This window comes from Mugil cephalus, chromosome 10 (assembly GCF_022458985.1).
Source record: "Mugil cephalus isolate CIBA_MC_2020 chromosome 10, CIBA_Mcephalus_1.1, whole genome shotgun sequence".
Classification (NCBI taxonomy): Eukaryota; Metazoa; Chordata; class Actinopteri; order Mugiliformes; family Mugilidae; genus Mugil; species Mugil cephalus.
In genome coordinates this window covers 27,207,722-27,229,872 of record NC_061779.1, presented here as the reverse complement: position 1 = coordinate 27,229,872, position 22,151 = coordinate 27,207,722, and the positions used below count along the sequence as shown (strand labels likewise).

The window sequence follows — 22,151 nt, the reverse complement described above, 5'->3', positions numbered from 1 at the left end:
TAAAAATGTGTTAACCAGAGAAAGTGGGAATCTGTTTAAGTATCTAAGAGAGACGGGACTGATCAAGAAAATTTAAGTTGAAATTGATAGAAGGGGTAGTTGACCCTGGGTCACACTCCAGCACAGAAGGTGGCAGTAATGCACCTGAAAAGCTGGTACCAACCGCCATTTAACAGAAAGAAGATGAAGAAGGAGGAGGAGAACGAATGAACGAACCGGGACGGAACATGTAACTGTTGAAGAAAGTTCCAGTCGGAGGTATTTTTAAGTTGAACGGTAACTTCCGGCAAGTGACGAGCCAGTGAAAGGTGAAAGTACCTACCTGTGTTTGTTTTTGAAATATTTGACGCTTGGTTTAGTTTTCTATCCGAGACACCACAGTGTGGACGTATGCAGTGAACAACAATGTGCTAGTTCGTGTATTTGCAACTTTGGCATGAAATAGTACGTCTGTTAACCAGCTAAATAATGTTAGCAGATTAGCTAACCGGCTAGCTCGCTAAGTTGGTTCCTAGCCGTCTAGAGACATTGGATCGGGTATTTACCCTGTACAACGCAACCAGGTGGAATCCGTAACATTTCTACTGCGGTTGTAGGGGCGAAGATATATTTTTCATGTTCTTACAGGGACTTATTTTGACATTTTAATGGGAGGCGGCTTCCCTTGGAAGAGTGGACACCGTGGGCGGCAGTTTGGAAGAAAGAGAAGGTCCTGGCTACCTGTCGGGCTCAGATGGAATCTCTGGCCGGCTACGTGTACAAGGCAGCAAGTGAGGGACGAGTCCTGACGCTGGCCGCGCTGCTCCTCAATCACTCCGAGGCGGAGACTCGGTTTCTGCTGAACTATGTGACCCACCTCGCCGGGCAGAGGTCCACTCCCTTGATCATCGCAGCGCGGAACGGACACGACAAAGTGGTCCGTCTGCTCCTGGACCACTACAAAGTGGACACCGAGCAGACTGGCACTGTTCGGTTTGACGGGTAGGAGATGTCAAACGATGTTAAACGACCATTTCTCCCAGTTAAGAAGTTAGAAGACGAGGCATTGACAGTCAGTTTTGTCGCCAAAAAAATGTTATATTGTTGTTGTTATATTGTGGTGGGGCCAGTACATATGTCTCTGTAAGCAAATTGAAGCCATACTTTCATCCAAACTGTCATCTTGTTTCCAGAACATCTGTAGTAGACAAATTCTTTGACTCAGGCAAGCTTCTAGTAGCTTCTTGTTGTGTTTTTTTCCCATCTGAAAATGTTTTTGAGAGGTATTGACTGTTGATGCCTCATTGATAACTTTGAAAGATATGTGTGCTGCTGTTGAACTGCAGTGTCTTACAGATGATTCTAATATTTAGTGAACCAGACTTTATATAAGTTAATTATTAATTGTATATGTGCAATGTTATTTTTTTTACAACACAGAAACATACCAACAGTATTCAGAATGATTCCTTCTTCTGCCCCTGTTTACTATGTTACTATCAGCAGTGGTAACGGTATGTTTTTTTTTGTTACAATTGATACATTTAGTTAGAAATGTGTATTGGTTCAAAAGTCTGTTGAAATATTGCACTGCTGTGCTTCCTAATCAGAAATCAGCTTACGATTTCGATCAGTATTTACATCCACACGAAAAAAAAAAACAAATTATTGCCTTAATCAGACTCCAACTGGACAACTTAAGCTCATGTGCACTCCTTACTCCAACTAATATCGGAGTTTTCCTTATCCGACCAAGACACCCAGATAATGCGCTTGGAAATCAATTTTCAACGGCATGTATACACCTTAATTGGAGTTTAACTAGACAATGTGTGTGCGCATGCTCCACAACAGCTGTGCTGGTGTTTGACCCCAGAACAAGATACATGCAAGAAAGCCAGTAGTAGAAGAAGAGGGTAAAGAGAGCCGGTAGAGGCATAGGTAGAAAAACCACCAAAGCAGTAACATGGCGCACATTACATATGAGATTAAAAGGCTGTACTATTATCCATCTTGTTGTTTGAAATGCCAGTCTGTCGCATGAACAACTCCAGCTGTTTATCAGATTACATAATAGGTCACCAGGAAAGGGGGCAATAATAACTTGTGAAAAGACACATATCGCCACCTAGTGAGGAGGAAGAGGACATTTTCGCGTTGGTTATGCGATTTTCTCCGCTGCATGAAGACTGGAACAAGGATCGCATTCAGAAAGTCGAACTTTGAGCACAGCTCGATTAAGATGCCAGTGTTGCTGCTAATGTGGCAATTCTGAGTGAGGTCACCCCATCTTGGGGCAAGCATTGTGTTATTAATTATGGTAATGAGGTTTTCTTCCCATGTCTCCTGTCTAACCTGCAGGTATGTCATCGATGGGGCTACAGCTTTGTGGTGTGCAGCAGGAGCAGGACACTTTGAGGTAGTGCGTATGCTGGTGAGCCATCATGCTAACGTTAACCACACCACCATCACCAACTCCACTCCCTTACGGGCAGCTTGCTTCGATGGACGTCTGGACATTGTTCGCTACCTGGTTGAACACAATGCAGACATCAGCATCACTAACAAATTCAACAACACTTGCCTGATGATTGCTGCTTATAAAGGCCACGTTGATGTAGTGAAGTTCCTGTTAGAGAAGGGGGCAGACCCCAATGCCAAGGCTCACTGTGGAGCTACTGCCTTGCACTTTGCTGCTGAAGCAGGTCATTTAGAAATTGTAAAAGAGTTGATGGGATGCCAGGCATCCATGGTGGTGAATGGGCATGGCATGACCCCACTGAAAGTTGCTGCAGAGAGCTGTAAAGCAGATGTGGTGGAGCTGCTTTTGGCACACGCCGACTGTGATCCTTACAGCCGCATTGAAGCTCTGGAGCTTCTGGGTGCATCTTTTGCCAATGACCGAGAAAATTATGACTTACAGAAGACATACCACTACCTACATATGGCTATGATGGAGCGCTACCGTGACCCGGATAACATCATTGTCAAAGAGTTGCTTCCACCTGTCGAAGCTTACGGGGGTCGTAGTGAGTGTCAAACACTCAAAGACTTGGAGGCCATCCGTGTGGACCGGGATGCTCTGCATATGGAGGGGCTTATGATTCGAGAGCGTGTCTTGGGCTCTGACAATATTGATGTGTCGCATCCCATCATCTATCGGGGCGCTGTCTATGCTGATAACATGGAATTTGAACAGTGTATTAAACTTTGGCTTCATGCGCTTCGCTTGCGGCAGAAAGGAAACCGTAACACACACAAAGACCTGCTGCGCTTCGCCCAGGTGTTCTCCCAGATGGTCCACCTGAAGGAACGTGTGTCTGCTTCTGCTGTGGAGAAGGTGTTGAGCTGCAGTGTGCTTGAGATACAGCGCAGCATGGCTCGGGTGGATGCGGCAGCTGAAACTGAGCTGCCACAGACTATGGACAACTATGAGTCGAATGTTTTTACCTTTCTGTACCTGGCCTGCATCTCCACCAAGACCACCTGCAGCGATGAGGAACGTGCAAATATCAACAAGCATATTTACAACCTGATCCAGCTGGACCCACGGTCACGTGAGGGTTCTTCGTTGCTCCACCTGGCCATCAGCTCCACTACGCCAGTAGACGACTTCCACACTAACGATGTCTGTAGCTTCCCCAATGCACAGGTTACTAAGTTGCTGCTGGAGTGTGGCGCACAGGTCAATGCAGTCGACCATGAAGGCAACACCCCACTTCACGTAATTGTCCAGTACAACCGACCAATTAGTGACTTCCTCACGCTGCACGCCATCATCATCAACCTGGTAGAAGCCGGTGCTCACACAGACATGACCAACAAGCAAAAGAAGACACCACTGGACAAGAGCACCACAGGTGTGTCAGAGATCCTGCTGAAGACGCAGATGAAAATGAGCCTCAAGTGCCTGGCAGCACGTGCAATCAGGCAACACCAAATCACCTATCGCAACCAGATCCCCAAAACTCTGGAGGAATTTGTGGAGTTCCACTGAAGCTAAACCCAGACCCAGAACAGGCGCGTTGTTTTTTTTAAAGAGAGTTTCTTAGACATTTCTAACTAATCCCATGGTGCTGAGAGTGATGATTCAGTACTAAACGTTTTTGGAGCATTTTTATAAATGATATTTTTTTGTTTTTATTTTAAGTTAAGTATATATATTCATTGCAAAGTAACAGATGCCCTTGAGGGCAGTCCGTCTGTATCTTCATGACTGTTTACTATGACAGCAGTGACACCAACATGCTGCTTCTCGTTTTGCCTTATCTTCATGCCAGGGAGCCGTCATGTATGCCATGCTACTGTGATTCAACAGTCTGAGAGAATGAGAGTGTGCAAAAGGAGAGACTTGCAGAGTGCCTGTACAAGCCACTAGACAACCACACTCATTTGGATGCCCATAAATCAGCCATCTGTCATATGTTATATTTTTATTTTATTTTTTATTTGTTTTTTTTGTTTTTTTTTTACAGTTTTTATGGAAAGCAAGGCTGTGGACTTTTCAGCAGAAATCTGGTCTTTATGTCTTTATGTAGAAATGACCTTTTATGATTTTTATCAGCTGATCCTATGTCAGTTAACTCTTGGGTTCTCTGTTTTGGTGATGTTTAGTTGGATGATTTGTTTAATACAAAAAGAAAAAATCTCCAAATTTCAAGCTGAGAAAACTCCCAGAATAAGAAATACTTGAGGATATTGGACACATCGTTCAAATTGGAGATGGAAATTTTCAGACTAATACATGATGCTGGCAAGTATTGGTTTGAGCTGCTCCTGCAGTCTATAAATTGAGCAAGTTCCTGTTAAGTGTTTTGATGTAGAACAAAAAACTGCTTTGGAATTACATTTCCAGATTGATATGATTGGCTGGAATCAGTTAGCTTGGCTTAGCATAAAGACTAGGAATGTAGACGTACTGGCTCAGCTCTGACACAGATTAAAGGAATAGGGTGCGTTGTTTTAATAAGCTTGAGCTGTTACCAGCTTGTGAGTAGCAGGGGTTTGCTGCTACATTTGGGTCTGCTAATCTAAACCAATCACCTGAATGCCACAGCTTTCATATTAATTTAATGGAGAAGATGAATTAATTAAATGTGAAACTGTTCCTTTAAGTTTTTAAGTCCTGTCAAACCTGTCAAACAAGAAAGTTAAAACAATATATTGAACTATTTTCATCATCCAGTCCTCTGTCATTCAGTGTTTGTCCTTTTTAGTTGACAGACCAGCACTATAGTTATTTTATTTAAAAAAAAAAAAAAAAAAACTGAGAAAGCCAGCAAATCATGTTTTCATAGATAAAGTCTCATGTTGTATCAGAATGGTTAATATACTTTAATGACTCATCTATCTTTTCAGCATTGATTTTGAGTTTCCAGAATGTGACAATTTTCCGATTTTCTCAGTTTTCCGGTTGTATATTTCATATTTTTGTCAACTGTTAATTTAAAGAAGTTACATTGAACATTTGGAAACACTAATATGCATTTTTCACATTTTATTTTGACTTTGAAGTCTGAAAAATAAATTTAGTAGCAGCCCTCGTGTGAACAGCATGATGTTAACAGCTGGATTTTTTTTTTTTTAATATATATATATAAAACTAGGTGATGATGCTAAAGGTTGTGTCAGAGCACTTCTACTCCTATTCTTATTCAAGTCATATCGTCAGAAATGAACATGTGGAACAGTTTGTGTTGCCATTTTACAGTGTTGCTAAGCAAGATGGTATCTTGAAAACAGTGTCAAGACAAATACCTCATTTGCATGTCCTTTGACACGCAGATAGAGCATTTCTTCTTAATAACTGTCTCTCCACAATCTGGCAGCATAAATGGTTTTTATTGACTATATGATGGGGCATTACAGGTGAATCTCTTCCTGGGTGGTTTAAGGTTTCTAGTAATAATGTGCCATTCAGATTGCTAATTTTATTTTTTAACTTACCCATTTTAATGAGATACTGCGGGAGCGTTAAAGTCCTCATGCAGACCTAGGAGATTTGTGATTTAAACCAGGTTTCTGTGGCCGAAATGAAGCCAAAGATTCTCCATGTGGCGGGAAACTGTAAAAGATGTCAGCTGTTGTGTACTTGGTGCAGAATAAATGCTGTCAAATTGAAAGTCTTCTCTCTTCATTCCCTTGCAGTGACCTGCTATCACTACTCTCCAGCTGTGAATATTACAAAACTTGCTAAGAGCCCCATGCCAAATCTTCTTAAATGTCAAGATAACTTTGCGTGAGTACGTGATTATCCAAACCTACATGACCTTGTGTGGAAAAAGTGCCCCTAAATCTAATAACTGCTTGGGCCCCTTAGCAGCAACAACTGCAATCAAGTGTTTGTGATAACTTACAATGAGTCTTTTACAGCACTGTGGAGGAATTTTGACCCACTTATCTTTGTAGAATTGCTGTAATTCAGCCACATTGCGTGAACCACCTTTTAAAGATTATGCTACAGCATCTCAATAGGATTCAGGTCAGGACTTTGACTAGGTCACTCCAAAATCTTCATTTAGTTTTTCTTCAGCCATTCAGAGGTGGACTTGCTGGTGTGTTTTGGATCATTGTCCTGCTGCAGAACCCAAGTTCTCTTCAGCTTGAAGTCACCAACAGATGGCTGGACATTCTTCTTCAGGATGTTTTGGTAGAAGCAGAATTCCTGGTTCCATTTATCACAGCAAGTCTTCCAGGTCCTGAATCAACAAAACAGCCTCAGACTATCACACCACCACAACCAGATTTTACTGTTGCTATCTTGTTCTTTTTCTGAAATGTGGTGTTATTTTTAAGCCAGATGTAATGGGATGCACACCTTCCAAAAAGTTCCCAAGTTTTGTCTCTTTAGCCCACAGAGTTTTTTCCCAAAAGTCTTGGCAAGATGTTTTCTGGCCAAACTGAGATGAGCCTTTATGTGCTTTTTGCTCAGCAGTGGTTTTATTTTTGAACGCTGCCATGCAGGCCGTTTTAGCCCAGTCTCTTTGTTATGGTTGAGTTATGAACACTGACTTTAAATGAGGCAAGTGAGGCCTGCAGGTCTTTGGATGTTGTTTTGGGGTCTTTTGTGACCTCTTGGATGAGTCATTGCTCTTCTCTTGGGGTAATTTTGGTCCGTCAACCACTTCACCACTTCTATGATTTTGCCATTTGTGGTTCACTGTGGTTGTGGATGTAACCTCACTGTTCACATGTATTCCAACCAGAGAAGCAACACACGTATGGGAAAGACTGCAAAAGGATGACACCTTTGCATGTTTTTGTTTCCTCAATACATTTTCAATCTGCATCCACGTGATCCCTACTTATTAAACTGTATACAATCTAAATAAGCAGGATTTATCTCGTGTTTTATTTAATTTAGCAAACTTACAAAATATCCATGCTTCCCCAGATTATTCATTTTATTAACCTCAGTTTTTATTTATATACAAAAATATGACTCCTCTGACTGCTGTCAAATAGAATTAATTCATGCCTCCCAAGTGAATGACCTCTACTTTATGATTAGAATGATGTTCAATTAAATTTGAATATCACAGAAAAATAAGCCATATCCAGCATATTTTGGCTGCAAAGCAACACAAACCTCAAAATGGTCAGACCCCATCTCTGTAAAATTAAAAAATAATAAAAAAGAAATCACACAATTACTGAAAAACCAGCATGTGAATGTCAAGCACAACATGGTTTGTTTTAAATATATTTCTTAGCTTTATTAAGATATTAAAAATTTAACACATGGAAACGTACTGGGTAAATACACTGGCAAAGTGGCAATACAAATTATGAATACAGTTTCATGTGAAACAACACTGCCTCCATGCTCATTAATCATGTGTATATTTACCAAAGTTCAAGTTTTACTTTATACAAAAGTGCACCAGTAATACATTTGGGAACAATATATAACATGTTAATAAGATACATTTACAGCTTCCATTAATATCAGAAAAGGATACAACTAAATAAATTTAGCCACCTTAGGTAGTATGCTTTGCTTTTTCATATGGTCTCATTACTCTGAGTTTTTAATGGTTCTTATCCAAACGTAAGTTTCAACCAAATGTTCTAAAATTTCAAACAAACGGTCTTATTTTAGAGACAGAATTTTATTTTTACAGGTTTGTTTATTACTCTTTTCAGTTTTACGCAGCAGCTGTAGTCTTTAGATCTGATCAACTCCTCAGTTTTGCTCATCACACACTGTGACATCGTCTTAAGTCAGTAAGAGTTGCATGTAATCACAAAGATTTTCCCAGTTTATCCACATTATCTGAACCACTTACCTATACAGAAGTTCAAGAAAAGGGTCAGCGTTTGTTCAACCAAGTCTTCTGTTATGACTGTATTTCAGTAAGCCATTAGACAATAATTCACTATCATCATGAACATTCACATCTTCTTGTGTACTTACACGGCACAATGTATTTTACAGATGATGGGACCAAAGATTCCTTAAAGTAATTGGAACCCCCTGTCCCCTGACTGGACCTAGAACAGTACAAAAGTTTTACTTTATGAAAAACTTTTATTATTAAACTATTATTTACTCAGAGAGTTTTGGAGGTTTGGTTGGAGATGCTGGAAACACTATTTTTGAGAGGGGGAGTTTGTTTAAAACAAGTCTACCATCACCAATCCACAACGAGACCAGCTAAACACGCAACCTTTCTAGATGTATAGTGTAGCCTCAGACACGTTGAGTTAAAAGGTGAAAAAGAATTCCAGCAAAGTTGGAAATAACAAATCTTGTTTGCAGTATGTATTTTCTATTGTTGTAATGCACCAATTTAGCCTTAGAACCTCTCACAAGAGCAATTAGAAATCAAGGCTCCATGGTATAAAACTTCATCATAGTGAACTCTTTATAGACTTGTATGTTGACAGTTTATTGATGTGTATCTGACATAGTGATTTCAGTTTGCAAATTCCTGAACTCCATAAAAAAGTTTTGCAAACCGTTCAGGATATAATGATATTAATAATGATGATTTCTTTATTGATCCCTTGTGGTGAAGTTCCTTCTCTGCATTTGAGCCATCCATTTGTTCACACAGTGTGTGTATGGTTGGAGCCGTGGGCTGACTCAGGTAGACCGCCGGTTGGATGCTTGCTCAGGATAGCACAGCCATGGACGGGGCAGAAGGCCAACCTGTGACCCTTACCGTTAGTAAAACTCAACACTTGTTTCAGTTTGAACACCTGCACATAAATGCATGCTTTGTGTTGCATTGTGAGATATTATATGTATTATCTATATTCAGCTATAGGTGTATATTTGATGTGTTGTTGAAATGTTTTGTAGTACCATGTCTATCTATTCGACTGCTTCCTGTAATTGTGATTATACGGTATTTGTTGTTGCAAGGTCGCGTCTATTGGTATTTACTGAAGCCTACTTGAAAATATATACAGAATGCAAACATTGTGAAACACCAGGGTATGTATTTACACTGCATATAAGAATAATAGTTATTTTTAACTGTTAAAAGTCTATGGACCAATAAATGATTCAGATAACAGGGAAATTGTGGACTGCAGATGAATTCTATTTTTAAAACATTAAAGTGTTAAGATATATGATGTGATAAAAAAAAAAATCTATGTTAAAATGACTTTGGGCTGGTGTTGATGACTTGTTAGTTTTCTGACAGGCTGACCAGCTGGACATGAAGCTGGCTGATTTGCAAGAACATAAATAGGTATGTGTTGTGTATTGTTCATTGTTTCAGGTGACTAAGTCCGCACACAGACACTCTTTGCCAAGTAGGTCATATCTACGAAGCATAGCTGGCTTGGGTAGTGGTGGCTGTAACTGCTTGAGCAGTTAGCTTGGGGGTGAGGCATCAGTATCCCTGAGTTACAAGTTGGGGTGTCATCACATGAAAGATGAAATATACTATTTAACTTTTTCTCAATTTTCTCAAGGGCTTTCCTAGTAAGGACCCCTACAGGTTCAATTCAGTCTGCAACCTCATTTTATGGCTTCACCCATTCAATGCAACACTGACACCTACATATTATAGCTCTTGCGCTGCCTTCCCATTAACCACAGGCTGCTCCTCCTCTTCTTGTCTTCTCCGTCTGTTGAAAAAGCCAAGCTGAGAGGAAAACAGAACCACATTTATGGCTAAACATCAACACCAAACTCAAAAAAGAAGCATTAATAACTGCCTGTGTAGAAAACATAGACGATTACTCATGCAGTTTGAACTCTAAACTGTGCCCACCCAAGTCAAGTATCCCCAGACAGCCTGACTGTGGTCTGAAGTGTTCTTAAGTTATTCTGCTTTGTTATTTCTTGTCTCATATTGATATTGTATATATTGTATTCAGCAGATGGGGAGGATTCTTATGTTTGTTATCAACACTAAATGAACAACTTTGTGATCTTGTAATTTACAGTTTAAACTCTTCAGAAAACTCTTGTGTGACATCTTACAGCTCATTTGCACAAACCCAAAGACATACATAATTTAGCTAGCATGCTATAACCTCTTGGGTAAAAATATAGCAGTGCTGCGTACTTAATAAGCCTCATACCATTTGCAGAAGTAAGTTCAATTTATTTGCACACTGGAATCTATAAATCTGAATATAAAAGTATATATTTTATATATAAAAGTGAAATTGCAGAAAGTAGGAAAAATATCACCTAAAAGACAGCCACATTCTAGGTGTTCAAGACTTTGCTGGTTATCAAAGCAAATGGTACATGTAATATGCTAACAAAAGAAATATTGAAAGCCAGAAGAAGAGGGGGAAGGAATTCACAAGGTATGTCTAGCAGCTTTAGTCAATAAACAATTCACAAAATTAAAAAATATGTGTGATAGCAATTGAAAAGGAGGCTCCAGAAAGTCTCGTCATTCTGAATGAAGTAAAATGTGGTGGAGTAGTTTGAAGAAGTGGGGCTTAGATGTGCAATGTGGCAAATAAAATAAAACAGACATGGGCGTCACATACTGTTGGAACATTTCTAATAGACTGCAGTAAAAAACATTTGCTGACATTCATTGACAACAGGGACAGCAGAAAATTGATAGTGTGTGTGTGTGTGTGTGTGTGTGTGTGTGTGTGTGTGTGTGTGTACCTTCCATAAGGCCAAGACCAGTAAGGCTAGTAGCAGCAGGCCTCCCAGCGAGCTTCCCAGGATTATCCATATTGGGATGGAGGGATCCTCCTCTTTCTTCATATCCAGGATTATCTGATGCCAAAACACACTGTCACCTTTTCTACTCGTTCCGGCATGAACAAATAAATGATAACATAAGTAGTAAATATCTGAATTCATCCAGTTTCCCACGGATACATTTTATGATTGGAATTTTAAAAAATTATTACTTTTTGATCCACACATTGGACTGTAGACAAAATGACCAAGTGAGACCACTACAGACAAGCAGTTTTACAGTGTGATGCATTCAGTTATAATATATGTTGGGAAACAACATTAAAATAAGTTCAAGTTATAAGTGTTTTAATAATTTCTGACTACAGGTGAACAGTTCTATATAAGTATAGTTCATATACTGTTAGGACAATGCTGTGTTTGTTATGTCACTAGATAGTGTGCATAAACAGATTCATCAATAAATGGGTTAATGTTAAAATGTAATAGAAATCATTATACCTGATGCATTTGTAAATCATTATTACAAAACATGTTTTAAGTTACCTTTATTAGTCAGTAACTGAGTAAGGAAAACTATTTGATTGAGGGATATTAAACAAATTTCTGATTGTGTCTCCATATGTTTTCAGTGATGTGGTTGCAGTGAGTGTGTGATAGGTTATTACATGCCCTGAAGCCCTGAACAAACACAGCAGAGAGCAAGACAAACAGAGCCAAATCCTAATCCAAAGTCCTCCCTTTGGTGAATGTGATTCAAATTATTCAAATTTTGTGGAGCTGTTGAGATGCAGTGCTTTGTATTGAGAGGTCATATTTAGTCTTTGTTCATTATTCCTTGTTCATTATTCCCTTCATCGGTCATGGCTGAGAAGAGAATTTTACCTGTCTGACAGGCCTGTCCTCCTGGAGGAACATAGGACTGGATTCTTCCAGCTGGATAGAGGCAGCAGTCAACAACTCCAGAGACCTGAAGCTTACCTTAAGCATAGGAACCACGTATTACAAATGCATCAAGTGTTTTTGTAAAAAAAATAATAACCACAGCTTCTTTGACTACAAGTGGTTCAGATAATGTGAATTTTTGGAGTGACTCACAGCAAGCAGCGCTGAGAGATGAAGTCGTCCTCTGAGTGTCACTTTTACTTCTCTGGAGGCCAGAAGGCTCAGTTTGCAATGTACTGCCATGCTCACACTGTTAGTGTGGTTCTGAAAACAAACACATGCGGATGCACAGAATTGAAAAAACATTGTTTTGTTTAATAAGGACAGATTCCATAGTTTTCCCGACTGAAAGAAACACCATTTGTCTTACCAGTTGTGACAGGTGAGACAGGTCCTCTGGTGTAACAGGACTGGTTGTTATGAGATGAGGCAGCATGCAGTGCGACCCAGCTACCTGCTGAGAGGAAGAGAACAGTAAACCTGTGACTGTGTTATATTCTTTCTGTTTATGGTTAATATCTAGTCTTACAATTAATAAATTGTTTTTTATAACTTATCCTGCATCATCCAGTAGTCAGTTGTTTACAATCTGCATCCTCACCAGTAGATGGCATTAAAGTTCTACATACTGAAAGTATCTTCACATAAATTTGGTTCTGTTATGGAAAGGAGGGCGACAACAGTCAGCTCTGATGCCTTATCTCATCTCATCCCATCTTATCTCATCTTCCGTACCGCTTAATCCTCACTAGGGTTGCGGGGGTTGCTGGAGCCTATCCCAGCTGGCATTGGGCGAGAGGCGGGTACACCCTGGACAGGTCACCAGCCTATCACAGGGCTCACACCGACACACTCAAACTCACACCTAGGGCCAATTTAGAGTCACTAATCAGCCTAACAATATGTCTTTGGAGGTGGGAGCCAGAGGAGTGTGCTTCACTCCATCCACTTTTCTCTGTTACCTGTTCAATGCTATAGTCTGTAATGTTCACCAGCTGGTTCCCCTTCCAGGTGACTGCCCAGATATCAGCCATGAACAGGATGTCCTGCACTGGAAAGATGCCCAGGTTTTGAATCTGTTCATAAAGTAAAATATATTTTTTTGTTAACACCATTAAAAGATTCTTACTATTTTATTATTTCTTTTACAAAACAGTGTTGGATGTACTTGTCCCAGTCATGTAACACCAAACCAACCAAGTATATTATCAGCTATTTGTGTTAAGGTGGAGATTAAAACTGATTTTAATTTATGCTTCCGGACTGATCTCTACAGGTGGCTATCATATAAAAGCTTGCTGTAGTGTGTTCTATCTGAGTGTTCAAACTGACAATAGTACGATTTTCTGGACGTGGTGGGTAAAGGATGATGAATTAATATGATTCTTTAACTTGCATAATAAGTTAAGTTGAAGGTGGAAGAATTGTCTGGTTGGTCCCAGGATGGAGAGGAGTCTGCTCTGATTTCAAAATGAGGAGGGTTAGGATCTCTGTCAGGAGAAGAGAAAAAAGAATTCATGCTGTGAAATATACTTTCATGATTACATTACTCATAGACTCTATAAAGGGCCTAATATAACGAAACTGCAACCCACTGAAACTAGCAAGCAGGCAGGTGGTGTAGCTAGCTATGAGGTTAGTATGTTGGTAGACAGTTCTTAATGTTTTTCCTTAATAAAGGAAAAGCATGTGAACTCTTACTTCTCACTGTCACTATGGACTATGGTCATACCTGAAACTGGTCTTCATGAGTTGTACTTCACTGTTATTATTTTGCGCCTTTGTGACTGATATATCCTTCCCTTTGTGCACCTCCCTCAGGTCTCAGTAGATAATGACACACTGACTAGTAGTGTGTCATTATTCCATCAGCCCCTCTTGTGTATACATGCCGATCAGGTATAACATTATAACGACCATCTTTATGTAGTGTAGGTCTCCCTTGTGTCTCCAAAACAATTCTGCCTCATCAGAGAATGGACATGGGTCTTCTGAGGGTGACCTATGGTGTCTGGTAACGGAATGTTGTGGGTGTAGTGGGGGTCTTTGGGTCCTATGGGTGGAGAGGAGGTGCCTCTGTGGATCATTCCACAGATAATTGATCACTTTGGGGTCTAGTGAATTTGGAGGCCAGGTCAATACCTTGTGTTCTTCCATGCCAGGTCCAAAGGTTTCTGAGCAGAACACAAGATGGGTTGTAATGTTCTGGCTGATTGGTCTATATTCTTCTCTCTGCCCTTGATTTTTGTCAGTTTGTTTGTGTTCCCTTGGTGTTTCAAATTGTATTCTCTTCATGTGTTCTCTATTGGTTCCTTGCCATGTTCCCCTATTAATGGCCACAAAATAATTGGAACACCACTGACTGTGAAAAAACAGAATACCACCAGGCTGAACAAAATCCTGAATTTTGAATTTCTAATTGAGTTTTGACTGATTTTTCTGGATTACTGGCTCCCATTTTCTTCTATTGAAATATCTCTAGTTGGATTAATCTTTGGTGTATTATTTCCATGTTTTTCTATTGATCACCATCATCTTTAGTTGGATCTATTCTTGGAATTAGGAGTCTTCAGTCTTCTTTTAGTTCTTCACCCATCTGCCTCAGCTCTTGAATATGTATAGGGCCTACTAGCCAGCAGCTCGCAGTTTACTATCTGGTTTCTTTTCATCAGGATTGTCCAAAACCTCAGACTACTCCCACTAATAAACCCTAAAACTAACAATAGCTCTTAGCAAACATCCACCATCAAGTGGGCTCCACTACTTTCTAATGCATACATGCTAGAATATTACTTTTAAATCACAAAGTGTTTTTGTATGACTCACCTGGTGAAGAGGAGGTCAGTTTGGTATTTCAAAGGGAGGAAGATATCATTGATGTTGTCATCGGGGTATCCCTCTTCTCCGTCACTGATTAACACACGTACACAGCAGTTGAAAGGACACTGTGCTGATCATTCACCAAAAAATGAAAAAGTTGCCAAGTATGCTTACGTCATCAATATGAAACTTGTGGAGTCATGATTATGATTAGTGTTCAAGTTCTGTGCTTTAATTTGTTTAACCATTACATCAGATTCATGTAATGCTGAATATGGCTTAAAGAATCTTTTGAGCCCTAAACTCACACCTGATTTATGCACACCTAACACTTTCCTTAAACGTGGTCTGGACTTAATTTTAATATTATTCCACCATGAGTAGGGGTCTCCGGCCCTGGTAGCAAGGTGTACAAAGGCACAGCGATGCATTGTCTTAAATGTTTGGTCAGCATGCCAGAACATTCATAATAACAGTGGTACGCATGTGCAATGTTTATTCAGTGCCATTTTAGTAATGTGTTAGCTTAGCAGTATTTTGAAACTTGAGGGTAATGTAAATAAAAAAATAAAAATAAAAGTTTTTCAGGTATTTGCTCATAAACCAATGTCAACAGATCTTGACTGATTAGACCTGAAGTGCCTTAGGGGTCAATTTGGGGGTTAGGTGCTTGCTCAAGGCACATCAGCCATAGACACAGGGGGATGCGAACCTGTGACCCTCTGGTACCAAACTTCTTCTCTGTGTCCAACATTTTCTCAAAACATCCCAAGACATGTTTTCCCAAAACATCCTAACATTCTCTAAGTCTGCCTTTTTGTCTCTAGCTGATGTCCCACCGATGTCTCACCTGGTAGCTGCCATGATGACTCGTACGTGATCCAGAAAGATAGAACGGCTGAACTCAAACTCCAGTCGGAAAGTTACCTGGACAGGAACATGGCATGTGAACTCAAAAAAAATTCTTGATCAATCTCAATTCAGTAGTTTTACTTTGTTAAAAATCTTGACTGTATTCCACATGCCTTTATGTGGTCTGTTACTCATTGTTTTTCTGCATTTTTTCCTTCGCACACACCTGTTCTTCACAGGTTTCCTTCTAGCTATGTATGACCTGATCAAGCAACCAAAGCCTCATAAAGAGGATGCTGGTAATAAATTCGCACAGACTGGACCACTAATTTGGAGCTTATTCAGACGGGCGTTGTGAGGCAGGCCTCTGGGGACCTTACAGTGAAGTACCCATGATAATGTTTACAAGGATACTCATTACAGTAATGCATGACTTAATCAATGAGCATCATCGGAAGCATATTCCTGCTAAGTTTAATCATCATTAGTTGGACTGCGTATCAGCAATGTGATGGTCCCATAACAGCTCTTTATCTATCTGCAGTTAAAATTATAAAGTTTTTATAATGTATAATAAGTTTTATTTAGAACTTCTCATTGAATTTAACTGAAAACAATCCTCTTAGAATTGACTTTATGTGTTTCAAAAATAAGTGCTTCAACTACATACATATGTCTTTTATCAGTTGTTAGATTTTGTTTTTCTAATTAAGTCTTGCAATGATTTGTAGTTCTTTTTATTTATTTGTGATGAATAAATCATGTAATACACATACCTACGAACACACCCCAAATCACGTCCCATTAGACCTACCTGGGACAGCGACTTCATGAATGGAGCACTGATGTTACAGCTCTTTTGACTAGCCAGTCTGTCCTCTGAGTTGCACTCAATCTGGATATCAGATTGGTCCTGGGGGAGGGGACAAGGTGGTTGGGTTCCCTTAAAGTTACAAAGCTACTGCACACGTCAACTTGATAAAACTGACAGCGACAATTTTCATTACCTTGACCAAGAGAGTGGAGAAAAGCAGGTTGGGGGAGGTGGAGATATGGATGGCAGTTCCGTATGCATTCTCTCCTTGGTTCTCCAGTAGAGCAAACACCACCATCCTCCTCCGACCAGACTCCACCACAAACGTCTGGTCCTCACGTGTCCCTTGATGATTGCATAGTGAGATGCCAGCCCATTCCCTTGAGCTGCAGAACTGCCTTCATGTAGTACAAAGAAATTACTGTCTGAGATTATCTACACTTACATCGACAGATGTGGGTGTTTACAAAGACAAGGCTACTTACTGAACGTTTTTTAGATCAGTGTGACTGTGAAGGATTAGGTCAGGAACACATTGATCTTCCTGTTCACATCCATTCCAGAAGTGAAGCTATGACAGTAAACAGGTATTATGATATTTCTCTTCAATGAAGAAACTTTTTGAGAATCACAGACTAATGTGTTCTGTGGGGCTTTAGTTGTAGTATACTGTGAGGTCATTTTGAACTAATAAACCTCAACAAACAATATAAATATAATTTATTTGCCAAATTTGGCTTCACATAGATATATAAACTCTCACCTCAGCTCTGGATACGCTTGGCCAGTCTGGGTCTAACACTGGCCCGTCATCTAGGCTCTGCAATCCTGTCTCCAGGACAACCCCAATGGGACGTCCGTAATCTGTTGTCTCCTACTTGTGTGAGGAAAGTTTTTGTGATTAGGAACACACAAAGGGACATATTTTACTCATTTATTACTGTATGATTGTTGGCTTGGGTGTCGTGGGGGTCACTGTGACCTGGACGGAGAAGCCGAGGTGTTGGCATTTCTGGCTTCCAGTCTGCAAAAAAAGATTTCTGGGCTGATGTCGGTCCGATTCATCCAGGACTGCTCGGGGAGGAAAACGCCTCTCATCCAATACCAAATTGTACCAAACAGCTGAGGAATGAAGAGGATGACAAGGAGGAGAACAAGGTCTTAAAAGAGGCAAAACTGTTGAGCTTTAGCCAGCATATATGCAGCACTATGAGACTTTGAAATGATAAAGAAAAAGAAAAATATACAGGTCTATCAAAGCACATAAAAGACCGTAATATCTCACTGTGTTCCCATTATTGCAAATTGCACTAGTTATGTTTCCAAATATTACAAAAGTTTTAAGGGTAAAATAATAAATGAATCAGTGTTTCCATGAGCGAGTGTGCTTGTGTGTTTCCATGAACTGAACTATTGGCATTTCCAGTCAGAGTTTTGAACACTCTTTGCAGCTTGATACACATTCATCAGCAAAGATGAAGCATTTAGATTAATGTGGAAATTTGGACCAGGAGTTCACTGATTAGGATACGTGAAAGATTTCTGAAGTCAGGGAAAGTACTAAAATCTTTCTCTAACTGACAGGCATCAATTATCAGTGAGTTATCAGAGTAAGATGTGCATCTAAGAAACACACAAAGTACCGACCAGTACTAACCCTCCTTTATACTGCAAAGGTAAACCCTGTTTAATGGGCTAATAACATCTTTTTTATTCATTAATGAAGTCATGCATTTCTTGCTTCTTATTGGTTGTTGTTGCTTACAGTGCAAACACAGAGCACAGTCACATCTGTTTAACAACTGAAGTTAGGTTTTGATTTATGAGTACTTAGAGAGCTGGGGAAGGCTGCTTTCAGTCCAGCACAGTTCAGGTTTGAAACGCCACGTACACCTTCAAAACTGAACTCGAGGGGAAATCTGAGCCAAAGTCTTATAACAAAAATGGCCAAATTTTGTCAAAAACGTCTCTTATCCTCTTTCTATTAAATTATGTTCATCTGATACTATGTAGCACACAGGCCCCTGTGTGTCTATGTGTGTGTGCATGTGAGGATAATCCAGTCCAGATGATCAGGAGAGATGTGGAGCTGTTGAAGTGAAAAGAGACTGAAAGGTATGAAGGTATGAAGGGATGCAGAGAGATGCAGTGACACAGTTTAACGACAGCTGGCTAGTGTTCGCATGTAGCATTTTTTCCATGCAGCTGACCCAAACATCTGTAGGCAATTACATAGAGACACGACAACGGTGCAGATTTACAAAGCAGTGTGGGAAATCTCTATGACAAGGAAAAAACCATTTACACAGACCAGGTTAAACATTCTTGTATACTCCATTACAATGGAAGCTGCCTGCTACTGAACAGCTGGAGGTTGCTTTACTCAAAGGGACAAAATGTTTGTGCCACAGGGGTTATTAAGTTTGAATTAAAGTTGCCTAACTCTGCTCGTGTGTTCAGCAACTATTAAAGACACAATATGCACAGTATGGTCCAGAGTGGTAATTCTAGTCAAGGTTGGACAAGAAAAAGAATGGCTTCTGGAATTGAGATCTCAGCCATACCACCTGATACAATAGAATTGTAAGGACTGAATTGATAGGTTTACGATCGCTGCCCCATTCATTTACAGCACCATTGCCAGAGATTCAGGAATTATCATCACTATACAGTATAATTAAAAATCAGTACTGAAGGAGAAAAAATGTTAAACAAGCCCAGATAAGTCAGAGTGGAGCAATCAGATATTATATCAGATATTACATTTAAAAGTTTTAACTTATTTTTTATTTTGCAAATAAATTACATGTTCTGAAGGGGTCATCAACGAGTACTGAAGAATTTCTGTGGTTGTAAAGAGTTAAGTTAGTGGTGTCCATTTCATCTATTGAGCTCTGACCAGTTATTTTTGTTTTAGTCCACTTTGGAAACAGACCACCAGGGTTTATACTGAGCCACTCAAGTCCTTTCAAAGGCATGATCCTACATCTATAGGAGGAGAGCTGCCATGGACTAATGTGCCTGCTGGCCATTTTCAGCTAAGGGCTGCCAGTTGTACATAGTCATCAGAGGTAGTGGTGTAATATCAGACGTTGAGGTAGTGAAGGCCACAAGAGTCACCTTAACACCAACCTTTCAAATAACTCTACACAGTGAGAATCTGGGAGCCTAGAAGTGAGTTGCATAGAGCTGGACAAATACAAGTTCTGTCAAAAGAGCTTATAAAACCCTGGGGTACAAGAGCCCTTAATGTTCAAAGTAAGTTAAGTGCATATTGCAATAAAAAAAAAAATTAATAAAAGTTATTTTGTCATGCTTAATATAAGTATTGTGTCACCTGGTAGTCATATTTGTAGTTATTAAAATGACTTCCATTGCAGTTTTTGGTTTTCTGTGTGAATATATAATGTATACCTCTGTGTGTGCAGAACTGGCCAGATGATTGTGTTGATCACATCACACATTTCCCAAGATTTGACTGGATGATTCTTTGTGACTATTTCTTCCGTTGTACATCTAGCCCAAATCCAAAATCAAGGACATGTTTGTACGCTTTCCACCTACCGACGTCTGTCTTGGTTTTTGTCCTGGATTCCAGACTCAGGCAGACAGTGACAGACATACAGGTGACCTCCTTCCTGCCTCGTTGACAGTCCTTATTGAAAATGTTGACCTTCTCAGGTTCAAAAGTCAATTTAGCCTGAATCCGTACCACACCACGAGACCTGTAGAAATGGGGCAAGTTGTTACCATTGCCTTGTGTTTATGTATGTGTTCACTAGTACTGCCTAAACTGTGGGGCTTCCACTTATCATAAAGCATTATATTTCGGAGTGTATGTTTGGATAAAGCTGAGGTTACTGGTTTTGGGTAAGTTAAGTCTTCAATCAAATAATGAAGTCAATGCAATGTCCTACTAAGGGACAGGTGAGTATAGCCCCAAGCTAAAAGCTTTGTGAGTACATGATGTTAACATGATGACATTAGCATGTTAATGTTTAACAGGTACAATATACTAACCTTTTCATCTATTAGCACTACAGCCTAAGTTCAGATAAGATGACAAGAATGACAATAGTTTGACAGGTATTTGATTATATACCATACTGAAATATGGCCCTGTTATGGTCATTAACCCAATAGTGGTTGTAAAGCTTGCAGAAGCAATACAGACAAGGCCAGAATGTCTCCTGTGTTGGAGGGATTCATGAATGTCAGTACTTGAATCAACAGGATCAATGTGGTGGACCATCAGACCCACTTATGGTGAACAGGTATGCTTGTGTCATGTGCATGTAATAGTCTAACCAGACAATGACTGCAGCTCCCAGTGCTCCTACAGCAAGATCAACAAGGCCATCTGCATTGACGTCCAAAACTCCATGAAGACTTTGACCGAAATACTGCAGATGTGGAGAAAAACCAGCAGCAGACAGACGCTGGAGAAGCAAAGTGGAAGTAAACCAAGAATCTCTGAGTTAATAAACACTCTGTCCCTGTGTTACATCTTGTAACACAACAGCAGCTACTGCAAAACCTCCCAGAGAAGGAAACTGTTGCTATGACGTCTAAGGTGACCAATTTAATGTGCAAATTGGGAAAAAAGTAGTCTAACTAGACATTGTCTCATTGCATTGAACAACTGGTTTTTGATGTTTAACTCAGGTAGCAACACCCTCAGTAACCACTAGCTTGCTATCATTTATTAGTTCAGCACCATTGCATGTAAAGCAGATGAAAAGGCAAAAAATGAACTCCTGGCAATTATTTGATTCAGTACTCACATCCATAATAAAAGCAATGAGTTTGTGAATGGACTGAACATTTGCAAGTGAGCCGTTGTGCTTAATATACAAGAAATGCAAAGGACCATTCAAATGGATTACAGATTCAGAAATGTTGATTGTTACTCTCTCACAAAGTATCAAAATGATTGATTCTCCAGTGAAATCAGAAATATTCCTGATTCATTCCTTCTCCATAAAAAGGAAAACCAAAGCACCTGCGTTACAGGAATATCTAGATCACTAGCAAACTGATCTGGGCAATTTGCAGCAGTACTCCTTGGAACATAACTTGACACTGATTGGATATGATACGTTTAGAAGAACAAGGACAACATACCACTGTGACAGTCATTGACAGCTATGCAACCACAGTGGCTGAATGAAAGCCCTTTCTTTCCCTCTTATCCAAATGAAGCCCTAACAGAGACTATAATATTAAAATCTGAGAAATCAGTCACGTCTAGGGAGAACTAATTTGTTATGTGTTAATAATGATGAATGCAAATTAGCAAGGTGGAGTTAAATTACCATGTTTCCTCAATACCGGATAACTGGATTCAGGGGTTTAAGTTGTAATCTCAGCTTTGTGGAGGTTTCTAAAATATTAACAATGGGACTGTACATAAATTAGTGCAAGCCTAATAATAGTAGGTGTGAATTGGATGAGCAAGAGAGACTTCACTGCTAATCAAGGGCTTCAACACATTCCTAGCAACCAACTTTTTGTATCTTATCACCATGCAATGCTCTCCATACTGTTATGCTTCTGAAACTGTGGTGATAATAGCAATCCATTGTTTAAAGACAGCAACTATTTGCA

General features: G+C 39.8%; 2 protein-coding genes across 4 annotated transcripts in view; one reads left to right on the top strand and one right to left on the bottom strand.

The window, feature by feature from the left end:
- The first annotated feature begins 118 nt into the window (after nt 1-118).
- On the top strand, nt 119-6,101 carry fem1b (fem-1 homolog b). Its single transcript, XM_047596671.1, has 3 exons — nt 119-258; nt 628-981; nt 2,341-6,101. Exons 2-3 carry the CDS (start codon nt 734-736, stop codon nt 3,974-3,976), a joined length of 1,884 nt encoding a protein of 627 aa, XP_047452627.1. The 5' UTR covers nt 119-258; nt 628-733; the 3' UTR covers nt 3,977-6,101.
- Nucleotides 6,102-7,663: 1,562 nt separating this feature from the next.
- The window catches only part of LOC125015031 (integrin alpha-11-like), a 39,902-nt gene continuing 25,414 nt past the window's right edge, over nt 7,664-22,151 (bottom strand). For 2 of the 3 annotated variants that reach the window (XM_047596668.1, XM_047596670.1), the window contains 16 exons: nt 20,853-20,983; nt 20,109-20,269; nt 17,527-17,666; nt 17,308-17,418; nt 17,030-17,115; nt 16,738-16,942; nt 16,545-16,643; nt 15,729-15,805; nt 14,885-14,968; nt 13,455-13,548; nt 13,021-13,134; nt 12,429-12,515; nt 12,212-12,322; nt 11,999-12,094; nt 11,075-11,188; nt 7,664-10,082 (listed from right to left, as the gene is read on the bottom strand). In XM_047596668.1, the coding sequence (XP_047452624.1) occupies nt 10,002-10,082; nt 11,075-11,188; nt 11,999-12,094; nt 12,212-12,322; nt 12,429-12,515; nt 13,021-13,134; nt 13,455-13,548; nt 14,885-14,968; nt 15,729-15,805; nt 16,545-16,643; nt 16,738-16,942; nt 17,030-17,115; nt 17,308-17,418; nt 17,527-17,666; nt 20,109-20,269; nt 20,853-20,983 (1,791 nt within the window). In that variant the 3' untranslated portion in view covers nt 7,664-10,001. The remainder of the gene's footprint in view (nt 10,083-11,074; nt 11,189-11,998; nt 12,095-12,211; nt 12,323-12,428; nt 12,516-13,020; nt 13,135-13,454; nt 13,549-14,884; nt 14,969-15,728; nt 15,806-16,544; nt 16,644-16,737; nt 16,943-17,029; nt 17,116-17,307; nt 17,419-17,526; nt 17,667-20,108; nt 20,270-20,852; nt 20,984-22,151) is intronic. The other variant, XM_047596669.1, reaches the window with a different exon arrangement.